The 19,325-nt window shown below is 40.6% G+C and overlaps 1 protein-coding gene across 1 annotated transcript in view; it reads right to left on the bottom strand.

The window, feature by feature from the left end:
- Positions 1–19,325, bottom strand: part of FGF2 (fibroblast growth factor 2) — a 29,816-nt gene that overhangs the window by 4,997 nt on the left and 5,494 nt on the right. Inside the window, exon 2 of the mRNA XM_030019528.2 lies at positions 2,223–2,326. Coding sequence (XP_029875388.1) covers positions 2,223–2,326 — 104 coding nt within the window. The remainder of the gene's footprint in view (positions 1–2,222; positions 2,327–19,325) is intronic.

Genomic DNA, 19,325 nt, shown 5'->3' on the forward strand with positions numbered 1-19,325 from the left:
TTTATAAAACAAGGACATTACGCAAATTGATGCTTGACACTGAAAGTAATAAAAAAGAAGAAACAAAACAGATGTTAAAACAGACAGAACAGCACTTGAGTGACTATGGATTAGAGAACTAAATAGGTGTTTAGAAATTACAGTTCCATAATGTTTTAAAAGAAATAACCAGAGGTTTCAGCAGATACAAATTCATGTGCACTGACGAGATCACTTCACCACAAAGATTTCCAGCATATACTCTTTCAAAGCTCTCACTGAAACACAACACTGCTCAAACTGAAAAAGAAATGCTGGCAATTAGGAACAGTTTCATGAATGTGTTTATAGGCAGAAAACAGTAGAGGCACAATTGGCCACAAACTGTTGGAAGTAATAGTACGGAAATCCTCATGGAAAAAACATTGCCTGTGCTGCAGAAAACGATCATGAAATTGCAGAAGTATTCATTAGGCTGGTTGAAGAACAAAATCTTAAGAGTAGAGAGTTTTCACCTACGAAGAGCAAAAATGCAGAGCTGTACAAAGTAGTGTTTGCAGTAAACACAATTCAAGTAATACTCATTTCCAGAAACAAAGCAAAACAACTGTTTTATAAGCTCAAGTGAGAAGTACAAAGTGACCCAACTTTACCAGATTTTGAGAGAGTAATTCCGAGTGAACGGCAGATACTTTCCAAACACATCGCCTTACAAGAGCTAAGCAGAAAAAATTGCTGCATACAGCTGCAAGGGAAGCATGTTCTACAACCAAAACCCACCATGCAACAGTAGGTTGGAAATCCCAAATATAAACACACCCAGGTGTTTATAATTTTACAAATGGTGCTAAACACCCTATTTTGACCATTCACTGTCGCTCAGGGTAAGGAGGGCAATTTGCACGGGAAGCCGAATGCCACCACACCAGCACCACAGGAAATTCCCAATTATCCTTAATTCAAGAATAGCACAGTGGACGACTACTCACATTTTCTTCAACTGAGCTGTCACACAATATCTGAGTAAATAATGCTGTAACTTGAAACAGGTTCTTTAGCTGTATTCGCAGGCATAACCAAAATGGGCGTCCGGGAGCCAGCAACGCGCCGTGGTGAGGAGCACACGGGGGATGCCTGCTCATGTAAAATTGCTGAAGTGTTTTGTTTGCCTTCAGACTAATTTCACTTAGGCACAGGCAGAACTGAGGGGAATCAGAAGTAACTTCTGCAGCCCTTGGCACAGGTCTTTCCTTAGCTCCTGTTCAGCTGGGGTTAGGAATTCTCTTTATTAACACCGGTTACCGGTGAGGACTTGCACAGAAGCTGAATGGGGCTGTGTTCAAGATACCAAAGCATCAGGGATTATTTCAAACTGAAATTCTAGTAGGATGCCCTACAGTGGTACTTCACAAGTGTTGGAAGTTTGTCTGCACTGAAGGTTATAAATATGGATGAGAGATTTACAGTGTCTATGTCTCACAAGCAAAATGAATGTAACTGCAGCTCTTAAAGCAACGTTTGTACTCTAGGAGACCTTATTAACTTTCAGAGTCTGCTAAACATATTGGCTTTAAAACACAGTTAAAAATTAAGCTGATACCAACAAAATGCACAGAGTTTAAACTAAAGCTAGTCTCATTAGAGACTAGCTTAATTTACCTACATTTACATAACTTTTTTTTAATTTTATTTTATCATCACATTTTCAAAAATGTTTTTCTTGCCAGTTTTCTAGTTCGGAAGTATGCACAACCAAAAAAAACTTGATTCTCTACAAAGAGGAAAATGAGAAAACAATACATACAGATTACTATCAAAAACAGAAAAGTGAAAATTTTTAAAAATTGGCTTTACTTCCTACTTTAAAAGAGTCTTTACAATCACTTCATGTGAAAGTAAGTGAAAGAGGAGAAAATTACTTGGAGGGGGAAGGGAGATACTTTATTAATTTGTTCTTTCAATTTCCTTCTATACGTGATCACTATGGTTTTTCTCTCTCAGACAGGCCATTTAGTTAAATTTTGCAGCTTCTAGGCGAGGGCAGACATACCCATCTCTTCCTAGTTCATAGTTCAATTAATTGACAAAAGTTTTGCAGAGCTAATTTCTCCCTGATAAATCCCACACAGAGAAGTTGAGTAAGTCCTGCTGGAGGAAAGGTTACTCAATACAGAGTGAGGAGAGGACCTACCAACACAGACAGACACATACAGAGATAAACATTAAAAAACCCCGCTGCTTACCAAAGCCAGCAGTCTGCCATCCTCCTTCATAGCCAGAAAGCGATTTGCACTTACACCTTTGATTGACACCACTCCTCTTTCTTCTGCTTGAAGCTGCAGTTTGACTGTGAACAAAGAAGACAGAAGTAAATTTTTACCGCTACCGACAGTGAAGCCTACTGCTTCAAACCTAAAACCAGAGAAAGCTTGAGCTTCAGCTTGCAGTGAAGATAGTAAACTTACAACCTCTAACTTTCTGATCTCATTTTTCATCAAAGAAAATGCTTATTACAAAGAAAGTAGCTATCGTCAAATTGGCAACAATAAGCGTGAGTTATTCTTCTATCTCTGTTTCTCATAAAAGCAACTTAAAAACCCATACAATTCCTTGAAGGACCATGTACGGCATGGTCAACTGCTCATAGAAAATGGAAATTTTTCATGCCGATTTTCTTACGGAGATATTTCTTAATGTTTATAGAACAGCATCAGACACTGAATGCATGCAGCTCTATATGGCTAGATTGTCAGTGAGGCATGAGTCTGGACTATGATTAAGAGCACTCAGGACCGTATCACTCGCTAAATGTTGTAGCAGTTCCCAACAGAAAAGTATCTATTAGTTTACATCATACATCCAACAAGTGGTTAGAATAAACAGAAAGAACTGCAGAAGTACACAAGGATAGCAAAGACACAAGAAATGGTGTAATACAAATTAGGAACACAAAAAGTGGGTCTATTTGAATCAATTATTTTAAAAAAAAGTCTTTTTTTTTTTTTTTAAATCTGTAAGGTTATATCACATAGCTTTTAGCTACTGCCTGTGATTTAACACAAAGTCTAAACTGATTTTTCTAGCCACAAATCACATCCAGTAGTTTAGATTAACACACAAATGTTTTCCCCTTTGTCCAGTTTCAAGCTGTAAGCCAAAAGCGGCCTCCACCTAAATGCAGAAGAGCTAGTTGCTATTTTTCTTCTTTTTTCTTCCCTGATTATTCCTGTCATTGCATTCAGAATGAGAAATAAATCAAGCCTTTAACGGGTTAAAAGAGCAGAGCCAGGAAGTTGCATCTACACTTCATTTCAGCCTAACCTTCACAGGAGTATCTGTGACACTGTACCTCAAAGTTCAGGTTTTTCAACCATCAGCTACACAGGATGGGGAATACTACAATACAAGAAACTACACCAAATACCACAGAAAAGTTCACCAGATACCTTCGACATGACTTAGGTATTTGCTGCTCAAAAGAAATCTAAGCACTCTGTTGAACTGCCATTTTTCTAGAGAAGGAGAGGAGGAAAAGGAAGCAAGGTACATGTTGTCCTAAACCTCACAGAAACCTTGCAGTACTCTTCCAACCATTTTTAGAACATCTCCCTCTGAAAACCTAACTTTGATTATTTAAAACATCGCTTTAAAAAGGGGAAAAGGCCCATACAGCAACTCAAATAAGCTCTTTGGACTGCTTGCAGCTTGACATATGGTCCTTTCTCCTCCCCCTCACAGAAAATACATGCCCATTCCCTGCAGCTCCATCCCATCAAGCCAGCTTGCACAAGCAGTATGATTCAATGTCGTTTCTGCTAAAAACAAACACAACCATTTCAGTAACAGTAGAACACAAGGAATTGGATCTCCCAAAATTCCTAGGTTTTTCTCTGTTCTGGATGGCAATCATTTCCAGTGAAACCCGCATCTGCAAACCCTCTCACTTAAAAAAAAGAGCAATTAGAAGCAAGCCCAGCTGAATACTGTTTTTCTGTACAACACTGTGCTTTCCTCCACAGTTCCACTAAACAGGGATTTTTCAGAGCAGCTATACTTCCATAACAGGAAGCAAGATCATTGCAACACAGGCATCAAAAATGAGGAATAGCTGAGAAACAGCTTCTCACCTTCTTGGGATGTATAAAGACAAAGAAGACTTTTGCCAAAGAATTGCAGCAGCTAAAGAAGGAACAAGCAGGATGTCAAAAGCTGGTACTGGTTATGTGTCCATCAGGTGTCCGAACGAAGGATACGACTCATCTGGTGCGAGACTATCGGTATTTCCAAAAATTAACTAGGCTGGAACCTATCCTTGCTTCTGCTTGCATCCCAGAAATTATTTTTGGAATTAGTTAAAAACGTTTCTGATTTGAACACCCTATACAGAGATCTGACCATGATAAAAGCCCAGCTAGAGGAACCAACACCTGTGCTCCATTCACTCAAAAGTACTCGGCATCAGTTTGTGTTTTCCGATTTTTCTTTGAAGGGTTCATAAGAAACTCATACCTGGTTCTGTACAGTAAGATTGGTATTACAGTTTAGGGGGGAAAGTCTGGTGGCAATATTGGTATACATCATCTCAAACATGAGTTTCCTTCACCTGCCTGCTTTTGTGGAGTGTATAGTTTTTTCTATTTAACCATGCAGCCTTAAAAAGCTTGACCTTTTAAGCCACCAGAATAAATGCTTGAAGTGACCGTAAATTTTGGAGCAGGAGCATCTCTTGAGATTCAGAGGGTGGTTGCTGCTTATTTGGGTTTTTGTTGTGGAGAAAAAGAGATTTTTGCAATACAAATGAAAACTTACTTCGTTTACTTCTGTTGCTCCTAAGGACAGGACTGAAGAAACTCCAACAATAAGAATACCAGGAACATGAAATCTTTAGGATAATTGCTGCAAACCCTTTTTTAAGCACTGAAATTATTTCATCTTATTTCTTCCCTAGATACAGACAGCCATCAGTAAGAGTTGCTTATAAATCCACTAATTTGTATACACAACTGAAGCCATATTAATACAAATGCTGCACTCCGAAGAAAATAAAATGGTTTATGAATTTTGCCTGTGGCCATTTTCCATAAAGAAAAAAAAAAAAAAAAAAAAAAAACAAAACCAAAAAACAAACCCTCTCACTAATAACTCCAGACTTCCAAGGAATACAGAAAGCTCTGTAGTTGTAAAAAGTTAAGTGAAATGTTTAATTTCATCCCAGAATCAAGTATCCCAAATACAGCCCTCCCAAGTTATTAGGCCAAAATCAGGCTTGTGAACAGCTTCAAAAACCTTCAGTGCAACTCCTTGCCCTCTGGGGAAGCAAGAATGTGGAGAAGTGCTCTGGGCAGGGACTGGGGGAAATGGACTTTTGAGATGTGCCCAAGCATACAGCTTTCACCACACACTTAACAAGAAACAGCTGTATGAAATATCTGAAAAGTAATATTAATTACTGCAGTACAGACTTATTATGCTTCGTGACTTTCTCCTGACAAAAAAAGCACACCAACTCCTACAGTGTCATACGGGGCCAGAAGTTCAGATTCTGTAAAAACAAACTTTTAGTAAAGGTTTTTAAAGCCTGTAAAAATATTTGTATAGTTCAGAGAAGCTTATGAGAAATGTTACTCTTTAAAAGGGGGTGGGGAGAAAAAAGATTTTCCTGCAGAGTTTGAAAAGCGCTACAATACTGAAAGCCCCAAAAGCAAAATCAGCCTCACTGGATCTTCCTCTCCAACTCGAAAAAAACCATGAATAAACAGAGCCAGAATAGTACTGTAAGTTTTTCAGGTTCAGCGTTATTTTATGGCTTTATTAATGCAAGGTAAGTATTTGCCACAGTGTTACGTTGATCTGGAGATGACAAGATACAATACAGCCTTTTTAATCAAACATATTTTGCCCATGCAATAATCACCAGAAGCAACAATTTTAGGTTTAGCTCAATGCAACTTGGTACAATCAGTCGTAAGAGAAATGTAACGACACCGATGATCCATAGCTTTTGCAGCCTTTAGGTCACCAATAGCAATAGTTCAGACAGGGGCCATCATTTCAGATCTACTCGTAATAGTTGTTTTCAGCATACTTGAACCTCAAAACCAGAAATGAAAGTAAACTAATTAAGAAGCTTGTAATCCAAAAAAGTAGCAGAGATTGTTGTGAAACAGCTAATTAACAAACTGAGGGCCAAAAAGGCGCATTTTCCCAGTTATTCTGGCAGTCCTTTGGGAGGGCCCCCCTCCAGCACAGCAGTAACTTATTTCACTGTTCACATTCATAGCATGCCCTTTAATTTGTGATGAACACCAAGTGCGAGGCTATGGTCGATGCCTGCTGGTTTTGTGACAAGAGAGAACTTAGCATGCTGAGCAAACATCTTGAGGACTGAGGCTAAGTTACCACAAAGTTATGAAAATAAAAAATGTCCTATCCCCAATTAAAACCTACGCAACCTTTATGCACTGACAACTAAAAAGGACTCATTAAATTTACTACTCTCAAGACTTTCTTTTGTATCTCTTCATAATAAGCCGAAGTATGATCATCTTCCCTTTTTCTGCCGAGTAAGAAGTAATGAAGTGTAAGACATACAAACTTAATTTCATGCCAAGGTAGAAACTCTGAGGAAGAAGGATAAAGTTGCATCTTTGGAAAGATATAAAAAGGCTTAGAAAACATGAATGGAATGAAGTTAAGGCGCTGAACTATAATTCAGGAGACAGATTTAAAACCTTCCTTTGACACAAATTTCTAATACTGTAAGATAAAATTATAAGAGTATCCTAAATAATGTCTCCTTTGAGCCATTTCCTTGTTCCTGTGTTCAGCACAATCACAAACCTGTTACCTGAAGAAATGAATCAGTTAACAAAATGCAATTTATGGATATAACAACACGGTTCGTAATACTGCAGTGAAGATTGTCCCAGAAGAAGCCACCATACAGCCCTCTGACAAGCTGCACAGTTAAAAGTGCAAAACCAGATGTGGTATCGTTAAGATGGAAAGAGAACAAGCCACATAAAGACAAAATTCTCAAACCAAAATTAAACTAATCAATAGGTATTTATAGCCCACACGACAGAAGGCATTGAACAAATTTTTAACCAGAAGGTGACTGTTTAAAAGCTACCTGGCTCAAAAGCAAGAAATGCCTATAAACATTCCAGTTGTAGGGAAAAACTATACAGTACCTGACAGTACGTGATAAGCAAATCTCTCCTTGTTCACCCTGCCCGTGACATCAGGAGATCCCATCACACTCTTCTCCTTAGAACCATGTTTTCCAATTCCTCTGGGCCATAATAAACACGGGAGTAGAGTACAACTAGCTGTGCCCTGGCCTTCCTCCCTTAACTCACCCACACAGCAGCAGCACCACCATCCCTCAGGTAAGATCATAAAACTTAAGTGTTCGGGCACAGGAAAAACATGTAAATGTACAAATCAAATTTTTAATTATGGGTCCAGAGATTTATTTTAAGTCATTCTGTTATGATAATGAGTTTTTCCTCAAGTTTTGCAAAAGGATTCCCATACCAAAAAAAAAAAAAATCACAAACTGTTTGTCATCCTCTTGAACTGCAAAATGCTTTCCACAGGCAGACTGTGTCCAAATCCTGTCTCCAGCTGCTGAGGGTGGTGCATACCATTTCCAGAACATGGGACTTCATCTTACAGCAGCCGAGCTGAGAGAGCTCACTGAGCCCAGCTCTTCCACCAGGATCTGTGGCAACCTCTGCACCTCAACGCAACAGTCAAAACAGCGAACATCAATGGTTTGTCAACCTTCCACAGCAAGGTCCGGTGAACCATAGCTGAGCCAAAATAAAGGAAGAGTAAATCTTGTGAAAATTTTGACCATGTTCATTTTTGACAGGACATGCAAAAGGAGTCCTAACTCAGCACCGAGTTGTCTAACATTGTTAGAGCTATCATTAAAGACTGTTTATATTTTTATATATATACACACACGACCTTCTAAAGCTGTAAGGGTAATCTAATACTCAGAATTTCCAGATTTTATTTTACAGTCATATGTCTTCTTGCTTATAATATCATCTACATCTCTACATGGCAGATTATCCAAACAGCTACATTTACCCAAGGAGATGATCATTAGGAAAACACATCACTTTGGATGTAGCTTGAGTGAACCTATTATGCCTTCCAGTAATATAAAAAAGGATAGAGAGGGGACATTTTTTCTTTACAGCAAACAGAGGCTGTGTTAAGAATACGTATTTGCTGATGGTCTGGCTGAAGAACAATACGAGCTACAGCCTAACCTGAATTTCCACTGAAACCAGTACAATTCGTGGCATTAAAGGACATTGAACCACACTGCAACATGCACCAAAATGCCTGGTAGAGGGTTTTCCCCACCTCCCACTACACACAGCCCCTCCTGGACAAATACAGCTGTTCTGCATATAGACACAAATGATCATACAAGGTGAACCTGGGGTTTTTTGCCAGCTTCCTTTCCATTAACACAGGAAATCTGCAGGTGCACCCTTTCCAACAGTGACACTCAGGCACAGAGAGTCTTACCAGCATCTGAAAAGCAGAATGACTAAACAGTCGTTTTCCTTTTTGTTGTAAGACAATTTACAGAGATCAAACCTCTTCAAGACCACTCCCTGATATATACATTAAACAGGTTCAACAGTTTGGGGTGGGGTTTTTTTGAGATCAGGTCCTGATCCTGTGACGTTAAACACAGACAAAACACTGACCGCACTGATGTGTTCCTCCCCTGCAGCCAGCAGAGCTCTGCAGGCACAGATTTCTGCATGCATTCATGTCATTTGTGGATTGCGGACATAAAATTACAGTTACACATACACGACTATCCCTCTTTCACAGGGTACACGGTCAGGACACATCTGCAAGTTGTAGGTTAAACTAGCCAGCATATTTGAGAGAGAGTTACAAATGGGCATTTATTTCACAATTTGGAGAGACTTTTCTAAGAATATGGAAGTTGAAAAGTGCTGTTTAATAGCATTGTGGTTGGCAAGGTTTCAGATTTCTATTATGAACTGGATCTTCCCCATCTTTTCTTAAAGAGCTCAAAAAAGTATTTCCAATGCAGTTTTGCATACGCCAGTGGAGAAAAGAATTTTATGGACAAGTAGCACAACACAGACAGAAAAGATGCTAGCAAATGTGGAGAATACGGAAAATGTGTACATTTTCCAAAAGTTCTTTTATTGCCCTGAGTGCTAGAACTGAAAAATTACACGTACAATGAAAACTCTACAGTCCTTTTAGAGTTCTCCCAACCAGCAAAGCTTTTTAATGGCCCAGACCAAATAATACTGCACTAACTTAAATGGTCCCAAATGGTTTCATTGCTCTGCATCATAAAGGGTTCGGCCAAAAATCTCCTTCAAAATTGGTTTATTTAGAAGATCTTGGCAACATCTAGCAACTTAATACTTTAGCAAAAGAGAGCTGCACATTTTGGAAGTTACTCAATGCTGGGCTTGTACTACCTTTCTCACACACTCCCAGTCGGACATTTGTTGTTGGCAGCCGCAGCGGAGCAGTGCCACCAGCCTCCTGCAGCCCAAGTCCTTTGCCTGGGGCAATCAGTGTGCGCGAAGCCACGTGCTGTTATTTTACTCATACCAGCTGCGTTGGCTAAGATGTTCTGGGGCAGGAGTATGCCACAGTATCACTAAGGAAGAGGGAAAGCAAAGGTCATAGTGGGGAAAGAAAGGGACAGAAACGTGTTAGGAAAAAATGAAAGACAAGAGACGTAAAGAGCAAGCAGCGGTGAAGACGGGGCAGTATAAGTGTGCAATACATGAGGGTACTGTACTGGAGCGTGAGGCAAACTCCCGCACGTTAAGTTGGTGGAATTTGAGATGCATTAGCCAAAGAGATTCATAAAATCCCAATTTTGCTACTCCTCCACAAGGAAATAGGAAATCTAGTCACGGCAGCAGAGAAACCCTAAAATAAAAACCAACCATGATCTCCTGGTTTGGATACCTTTATTTCCTGCGTAAGTGTATGATTAAAGCCTAAGCTATACTTCCACTATAATCTACCTAGTAAAGATCCCTACAAACAGACTTCAGTGAGGCCTAAAACCACGAATACCTAGCCACGGTCTCAGAATCTCACACAATTCGGGTCAGAAGGACCCTATCTAGTCCAGCCTCCTGCTCAAGGGTCTCCATCAGTTCACAGTGAAAACCCTGCTGCCCCATTTTCACTACTGTGAAACGTACGTGCAAGCTAAATCAAAGCTCACAAGGGTTCACCGATATTTCCTGCAGTTACACCTCTTACCGCCGTAAGGCACAACCACAGTGCCCCACGCACACCTACCCTTGCAGCGGCTGCTTTCATGCTCTGCCGAGTTTTCCCACCACACCGAAATGCTGCTCACAGGGCAGGACCACGCAAGCTGGATATCCACTTTCAGTACCTCCACCCTTCCCTGCAGGACCCCAAACGCCGCCCTGAATACCCCGAGGCGAGACGCCAGCATCATTACACCGCCTACATTACACCGCTCTTCACCGCTCTGCCTCTCTCACTTAAATAACCTTCTTAAGGCAGCAGGAAAGAGAAGACCTTTTCATGACTGTAACATCACAGTCAACACCCTGTGAGAATGGGATGTGAAATACATTTTACCAAGGGGACTCTGTGCCCAACAACATTGATCAGCCAATGCTCCAAGAGATTGTTTTGGAGTTTGTGAACTTCTCAACAGCAAACACATACCTTACCCAGATACTGCAGCTAACAGAGCAGCTTATGGACCCTGGAAAGAGAGGAGGAATCTGATACTATTTCAACCCCTGTTTTCACTAACATACAGCTGCTTTATTTGAACTAAAAAAGTCATTAGCAAAACACCTCTCACTTGGTTTACAAGGAGGGAGAGTTTATGTACCCCCTGAAAAATCCCAGGCTGCACGTCTCTGGATCAATGACTAGCATTACTGCACTCTCTGCTGTGGAAAAGCTAAACTCCAGCCAAAGGCTCAGGGCCCACCTCCAACATATTTGCAGAGGCCCTGTAAGGAAAATCCTTCCATGAGGCCCCCGAATGACACTGTGGTGAAGCTATTGCGCCAGCTCCCCATCACTCGTCCTCCTGCACCTCTATGCCCACGGAAAAGAATAAAGCAGCAACTATTTTGCAGTCTCGCTGCTACAGAGGTGGACAACCTCTGGAGGGAGTAAGTATCAGAAATGCAAGGAAGTTCACAAAAAATGGGGGAAAAATAAGAATCAACAATGCTTTACGAAGTGCAACACCTTACGACCAAATTCCCACTCCCACATACTCTGTGGCTGAAGCTGGCTGAGTCCTTCACGCTTGGGGGCAACATCTATTCCCAGCCAGGTGTGCAAGCAAGACACACACAGAGTCCACACCTAACGTAATAAACCCTGCCAAACCCAAGTGCTGGTTCATCAAAGGTACACATGCATCTACACACACACGCACAGGAGATTAACACCCCCATTTTGGCACTTCCAGAGCGAAACCTCCCCACTAGGACGGATCCAAACCCCGGCGCATGAGCTGGTGATGCCCACTGTAACTTATCTCTAAGAATTAGAAATATCTTTGGCTCGCTCTTCCCCACATCTAGTCTCTGACACTTTTTGATGTCTCCTTCTCAAAGACATATTATGGCATATTAATATCTTCCACTAACTGATAAGCTTTGCATTGAAGTACAAGGCATCCCCAGTCTTGAGACTGCAAACATGAAAACAACTCTTTGCTCGCTTTCATACACTCGTCGTAAAACAACTGTGCCATCACCAGAGTTGCTGAAGTACATGCTGCCTAAAACCTGGAACACATGTGTGTGTGGGAGAAAGGAGAAACAGATATGAAAAACAGCAAGCGAACCTTAGCGGAAGAGGTGGTCTTTTAATAAACAAAAACCACAGAACAGCAACAAAAACAATCAAGCAAATGAAGTGTCGCACTGAGAAATAGTGAGTCACGCTCCCGCACAAAGGCACATTTCTTTGCTTTTGCATGACAACATTGTAAGTGTATCTTTTTCCTTTTTGCCAGCCAGAGGCATAAAACCACTCGCAGACAGACCCAAGGTCTTTAAAATGTAAACATCTACAACAAAAATATACACTTCTGAAATATAAACACTTCAAAAAGTTCCGGTTACACTTAAGAGTAAATCCAAGGCTTTAAACAGGATAATAACTTGTGTCACTGTTTAAATATCAACCCGCTAACCTAGTCTACCACATAACGTGGACATTCACAGATTTTAAGAGTTTTCATCTTTTTAAGTAGTACAAATACTGAATACAATGAAAATTATTTCCCTATTCAGGTTCTCCATCTGTTCTCATTTATATCTTAACCTCAATTCCTACAAATATCCAACTCCACCTAACACATATCTATCACACTGGGAATCCTCCCCAGGAAACCACTGATTACCAAATACACAGCATCCTCAAATGCTCCCTATACATTTCATATAAAGGACATTAAAGTCATCCCACAGAGGAACAATTTCAGAATAATGTGACACACATAATTTCTGGCAACAGTCTGGTTTAGTGCTCCTTGCCTGTGTGCCCGCGTGTAAAACACACACAATTACATTTCTCCATTTCACATGGCTTGCATAAACTGGTTGATAAAACTTCATCAAGTCTTTTAAACGTTAAAAGCACTAGAGTTTCTGTATTCTGCTTACAAAACACAACCTGGGTATTTGTGCTGCTGAGTAAAGTAAACAGCGATTGCTTGGCATTACGTAAGAATTTCAAATGCCAGAAACTGCAAGTACACCATTGTATAAAATTGTTCTAAATACCTAGCTGCCACACTGTTTGCAGTCTCGTTGTCATTGCAGATGAGCTGACTGCATCATTTAAAGTCAAGAGGGCAAAACCAGGCAGAAAAAATTACTAACTTTACCAGAGGAGAACTTCATTCATTACTGGGTACAGGTAACAAAGCCTAGTCTCCAAGTTACCAATACCTTTATCCCAAATTACTGATTTAGAAAAATGTTTGAGGGTTTCCTTATCAAAACAAGGAATGCATGTTCACACATTTTTTAGGATTTTTCCCAAAGGGCTTTTCTCAACAAGGGTAAGGTAATCCATCATGTTTCTTTCAACTGCTTTCACTTCATTTGCTATTCACTGAAGTAAATCGCAGAATAACCACTTTCAGTTGTTCACCTTTAGAACAAAGCTGGCACAGCTGTTTAGCCAACATAATGATGTAATTGACTAATACCAGAAGACGCACAGAGAACTTGCACAATTTCTGCTCCTTATGTTTACGATGCATTCACTAATCTCTTTTTAACTATGACCTGTTTTTGACTTGCAGCAAAATAAACATACATAAAAACAGGGATGACCTGAGAGAAGCCCAAAAATGTCACTTCAGAAGACCAAGAAGGTAAAATGTACCATTTTTAAAAGGTGTTTTTAGTGCTCCTTCTTCACATACAACTCTCACAACAACTATTCAGTAGTACATAGTATTTTAGGGCTGTAACTGATGTTGGAGCAGTAACAGATTTGATGAGATGAAAGGAAAAGGCTGCCAGAGCAGTGGTCAGAAATTGCCAACCCATAGTTAATAAGCCTTAGTGTCCCAGTTGGAAAGGAAAAGCTGAATTATAGAAATGCTAAGAAGGATCAGCAAATTGGATTTCAAGAGAGTCTGAAGTACAGTGGTAAAAGAGGAACTGTGTCAGGCACCCAGGGTGCCAGGGAGATGGCATAGCAGACAGGAGTAGGAAGAAATAACAAGCTGATAAGGAGCAGTTCCTACGAATTAAGTTGCCCTTTAGATTTGATTGCTCTTAATCTGGCCAAAAGGTTCAGAGATAGTGAGTGACTATGCTGTTTTTCCATTTCCTCAATCTCCAATACCAATGAAACTGAATTAATCATGGAGTCTTTAATAAATATTTTTTCAAAAAGTTAACAAAAAACCCAATCAAAATCCATACACATGCACATACAGTATTTCACTGGTGCCTGTCCACCTCGGTTACTGCAAGGACAATGCAAAGACAACATTAAGTCCAGAGACTTACTTCATCCTCCATCTATTTTATCCCCTTCCATTAAGCTGTATAACCACCCTATGCTGACATTTAAATAATGCATCCACAGGGGAACAGCACGAGCTGCGATGAAGGACAACAGCTGTCAATCACTGCTGACCCAGAATAGTAGTGAACTGGAGTCTTCTCAAAAAGGCTGTAATTCGCCTTTGAATGCAGCCTCACTTGAGTATAAATAGTTGTTCTTTGTACAAAACCAAATTCCCTAACACCGAATAATAAAATGCACAGTGCATTTTTAGACTTTCCTTCATACATTTGGGTAACACTCTTCACTTTTACAGACCCCTATGATCACTCTGAGGCAGCAGACAGTATACACTGTGGGACCCAGCCTGTACTGGGGAGCCAAGAACTTGGGTCTGCAGGACCACAGAGAGAGGGATCAGGCTGTAGTCACCTCCCCAGCTTCCAGCTCTCCAAATAAAAACCCACTGCTTATTCTGAATACCTTCAAACCATACTAAGAAGGGACATGAGCGCTTTCCTGGTAACAAAAGAGAAACCTCAGAATCTGCAGCTTGGAAGAATCTACTTGGCTCTCTGCTGCTTCAGCCAGACCATTACTAGTACCAACTATGCTGGTTGAAATCTATTTGCTGATTTAAATCTCCATGCTGCTCCAGACTTCACTGCAAGAGCACACTCCCAAAGTATGCCATGGCTACCAGCACCAGCAATCGTAATGTCTTGCCTTACATCACATCAAATCAGCAGGCAGGCCAGACGTCTCTCACTCCTAACAGCGCTTTCTCCTAATATAATATCACATAGACAATACTGATCCATGTAACTAGAGCTTAACCACTGAAATTCAGCCTCATTTTGAGACACCTTGCTCTGCTCTTCAATAGCAAATAGTAACACCTTACAATCACTGGTACTAGCTCAAGCACAGACAGTTAAACGCTCTGGAAGACCTTGCTTTTTGAAGCAGTAAAGCAAGCAGACGGTTGGGACTGAAATAAACTAGAACTGGTAACATGGGACACTTCTGTAGACCTCTTCAGCTCTGGGGAATTCCTGCATTTCTAAGGACACAAGCATTGTACGTCTTTTTCATCAATTTTCCTGAATGAACTACATTACTCTCAGTGAAACATCCATAGTGACTCTGTAAACATCTGTAAAACCACAAAATGAATCCTTCATATTTACATATTCAGAGGCATGGCCAGACATATGTTTAGCTATTCATCCCAATTGCTCCATTACAGCTGGAGAAACCCAGTGAACTGAATCCATATACTATTTCCCAGAAACTGCTCAGCCTAACAAATCTGTGCAGCAGGATACCCTCAGTGACTTCCAAACAGAGATGACAGCCTCTCCCCATACAGCCTCTATATGGCCCTCAATGGCTGCTTCGCCACACTAAAAAATGCTCTCATTTTTGTATCCATCTCTGTTGCCACAGGTACCAACAGGACCTAGCGGAGTACTGAACAAAGCTACTCTATAGGTGTGGTTCTCTACAGCCAGCAATCTCAGTCTCACTATTGGTCTTCCCAGGGTTGTAGGACTGCATTAACACTCATTGTAATAGGGTCCTAAAATTACTATTCTAACCTGAAATGCACCATAGGCGACAACCGCATAGACTCTATCTGTTCATTGTCTTCAAGTCATCCATCAAGGAAGACACTGTATCTTGTCCTACATTCTAACAGACGAGAGGTTCAGGACGTGGTACCACACGACAGGCAGTGACAACCGAATTGCTAGCTGCCACTGGAAAGGGACAGTTCCTGTCCCTCCATCCCACACTCCCAGCTGCATACTCCTACCACCTCCCTCGCACCAGCTCTGGCACTTTTCTCGACATCTCAGTGAGCTCCTTCAATGCATTAAACCCATCAGAAACTGATGCAGTGGAAGGGGGAGAGAGAGAGCAAATGCTTTTCTGTCAATTCAGCAAACCAATCCGTCCCTTTGCTGAACTGGGTGCTACGGGTGGTGCCAACTACAGCACAGCTGAGACTGGGGGAAAGAAGAGGAGAGACCATCCCTTTTAGCAGCAGAGACTTGTTAGATCAGCTGAAATGTCTGGCCAAAGGATCCCTTGGCCAGTCACCACTCACAGCATAGCAGGTGATGTTAAAACACAACAATGGGAGTTGGAGGGGAAGGCAAAAAGGCGACACGTGGATAGAGATTAAACACTTGAGTATTTGTTCCCCCAGTACCCAGAAACACGAAGAAAAGATACAGTCTGCCAAAAAAAATGGTGCCAGTTCCAAGGGGTGCTACGGGCATTTCCCCAGAAGATTAAGCAGATTAAGATGCTGTGATACCTATACACTTGAGTATGTTAAGAACATCCTTTATCAGCAAAAATAACCCCAGAGCTACACCACAACAGAATGGCAACAGAACATCTAATAAAGCACATCTGCAGGGTAAAGGTTTGCAGATGGACACCAGGCATTGTGGGCACCAGGCTGCATCAGCCTGAGAGTAGAAAGGCAAGAGCCAAGAAACAGATTGCAAATATTTTCAAGCTGTATCACAGCTGACATCTCTCTTGCTTTTACAAAACACAACACCATACAGTATTTCATAGCCATGAGTACCATGATTTTGTGACTTGCACATTCCAACCGGAATCCTAATGACTGCTGTTTTATGAGATCTGCTAAAGTCTCGTCACAAGGTAAGAGGCAAGTTAACAAGCCCCAAAATACAAGAACATATTTTCACCCCATCACCACTGCAAATGGCTATAGAGTCTAGTTCCTACTTCACCCTTTCCTAGTACCCTTAATATCTTTCTCCTTTGAATCACTCAAGCATTGTGGTTTCAAACTCTAAAAGTCAAATATGAGTGATTGGTTCAGACAGGAACACTCAACCAGAAGTGTACCATGACAGTTTGTGCAAGACGACCTCCACCCAACTTTGTAGACATCATCTCATTTATATTCTGGGATGATCGTATCAGGCTCCAGTCAAAATCTGGCCCTACCCTGAACAAACAAAAAACTACATAAGATAATAATCCTGAAATGCCACCAGCACTCCAGAGTGCCACCCTTTAAATATTTTTATTGAGAAGTCAGGAGGCAGCAGAAGAGGCAGACAGCAACTCAAGTTTACCCATGTATTGCCACAAAACACACTACTGAAAATGACAAATGATGAGAGAGTTGCTTTATTTTGAAATGCACAGTCTTAAACAGGTACTAATAAAAGTAAAAGCTATTATTCTCCATCAGAATTGAAATGCAATCTCATTACTGACTTTTAAACTTCAAAAGTCATGCCATAAACATTTCAAGTATCACTTGCTATAGATATTAAATTCACAGATTTCATGCAAGTGTGTACTTTTTTCAGTAACTCCAGCATTCTCAAGATAACCTTTATTTCAAAACTGGATTGCATTAAGGTTATATAGTCCATTTTGTTTTTACTAGATAATTGCACTAAACACGCTGCCACCGACAGTGAAAATGCTCCACTGTTTCTAGGATTATTAACCAGTTTAGTACAATAGATCACCTCTCAAGTATTTTGAAACAACAGATGGCCAGTGATCCCAGGGCAATACTCCCAAGCGTGCTAAAAAACATAATAATCAAAATAGAAATTTCAGTTTTCTTTTGGTCACATCAGAAGTTATGGATGGGTTCATGGACTTAGTTCAAACTGCTTGAACAAATGAAGAAATATCAGAAAAACATTTTTCTGGGGAATAAAAAGGAAGAAAAAGGTAAAAAAAAATTAAGCTTGGAGAAAAACTTTCAGAGAAACTCTTGTTAAATGTTTCACTTTGGTGTGTTAACAACTTGAAGTGTATAGAAACCATTGATAAATTAAACAGCAATTAAACAGAAGTCTGCCCAAAAAACTGCAGTGGAACAGGTCCCTGTGTTCTAGAAAATATGACAGCTATATGTATTCTGTGGAAACTGACCACGAGAAGAGGGCATTTTTCTGGGATCTACCTTCAAGCATCTTCTGAACCCTGTGACTGTTAAGTCTACTGCCGAAAGCAGTGCTACCTCTTTTTGCCCATTCAACTCTCTGTGCACTTGGCACTTCTCTTGCTTCCATTACAGAATACAGAATCGGAACCTGCTTTTGTTACAGAAGATGAATCTGAACAACTTTTAAAAATCTTCAGTAATATACACCGAACACATTAAAAAAAAAAAAAAAAAGGCGAAAAACCCAAAGTCACTGGTTTTAACTAACTGCAATTTAGTCTCTTCATCTAGTATGTCAAAAGAAATCATATCTTAAAAAGACATTACTAACATAGTTCACCTTCTGCAAAATGCTTTTAAATATATCTCCACCACACAATAAACTCTTTCTTAGAACCAGCTGCACAAATTTCAAGCATTTATTACCCAAATAAAAACCATCAGCAGCCACCTGATCTCCTTTTCTTGATGACCAATTCAGGAATATGCAGCCCCATCTTATCAAGATGCCAAATGTCCCAGAGTCTTCATACTGACTTCACTAAATGTCATACATGTGTCGCTGCAGTTTTTACCAAAAGTTTTAATCCACCCACATAAGGGGGTCATAAAGACAGCTTTTGCAAGAATCTGCATTTATGCAGCTATCTCCATAATTTCACTGTTTACTGTCAAACTACTATATGTCATCTGTATTTGTCTTATTCATTTAGCTATGGCTGTGCAACAGGTAAGCAGGAGTTGGATTCTTTTTTTCTGTAAACAAGAAAATGTAAGTACCTATAAGCGCTCCTGATTTCTAAAGCCTGTGAGAAGATTTAAGGGCTAAATCCTGCCCTCTAGTGTACCTGTGGATGGTGATGCCCTGGGAACCTTCCACACTCTTCCAACAGCCCTTTCCAAACCGGGCGGGAAACAGCTGGGAGAGACAGGACAGTTCATTGTCCACCAGAGACATCTCGTATTTGCCTTGCTTCATCTTCAGACTGTACCTGCTACTCGGTCACACACCTTTGGGGTGGGTGAGACTCACTGAAATCTGGGTAAGAGGATTAGCAGACACGATGACAGCGGAGAGAGCATCCTCCACTGAACAGCACCATCCCTCAGCAAGCCCAGCCAACACAGGTGGTCTGTCCCTCATTTCATTAATTTACCCTGCAGGACTACGCAGAAAACAGTATGACAGTATTTCTATGACAAAATAAGCGAAAGATGCAAAGGAAGCATATCCTCAACTTTTTTGCACAGGGGCTCTCCGCTACCTCACTCCCTAAAACCAGCTATATCTAAGAGCCAGGAGGAA

This window comes from Aquila chrysaetos, chromosome 1 (genome assembly GCF_900496995.4).
Source record: "Aquila chrysaetos chrysaetos chromosome 1, bAquChr1.4, whole genome shotgun sequence".
Classification (NCBI taxonomy): domain Eukaryota; kingdom Metazoa; phylum Chordata; class Aves; order Accipitriformes; family Accipitridae; genus Aquila; species Aquila chrysaetos.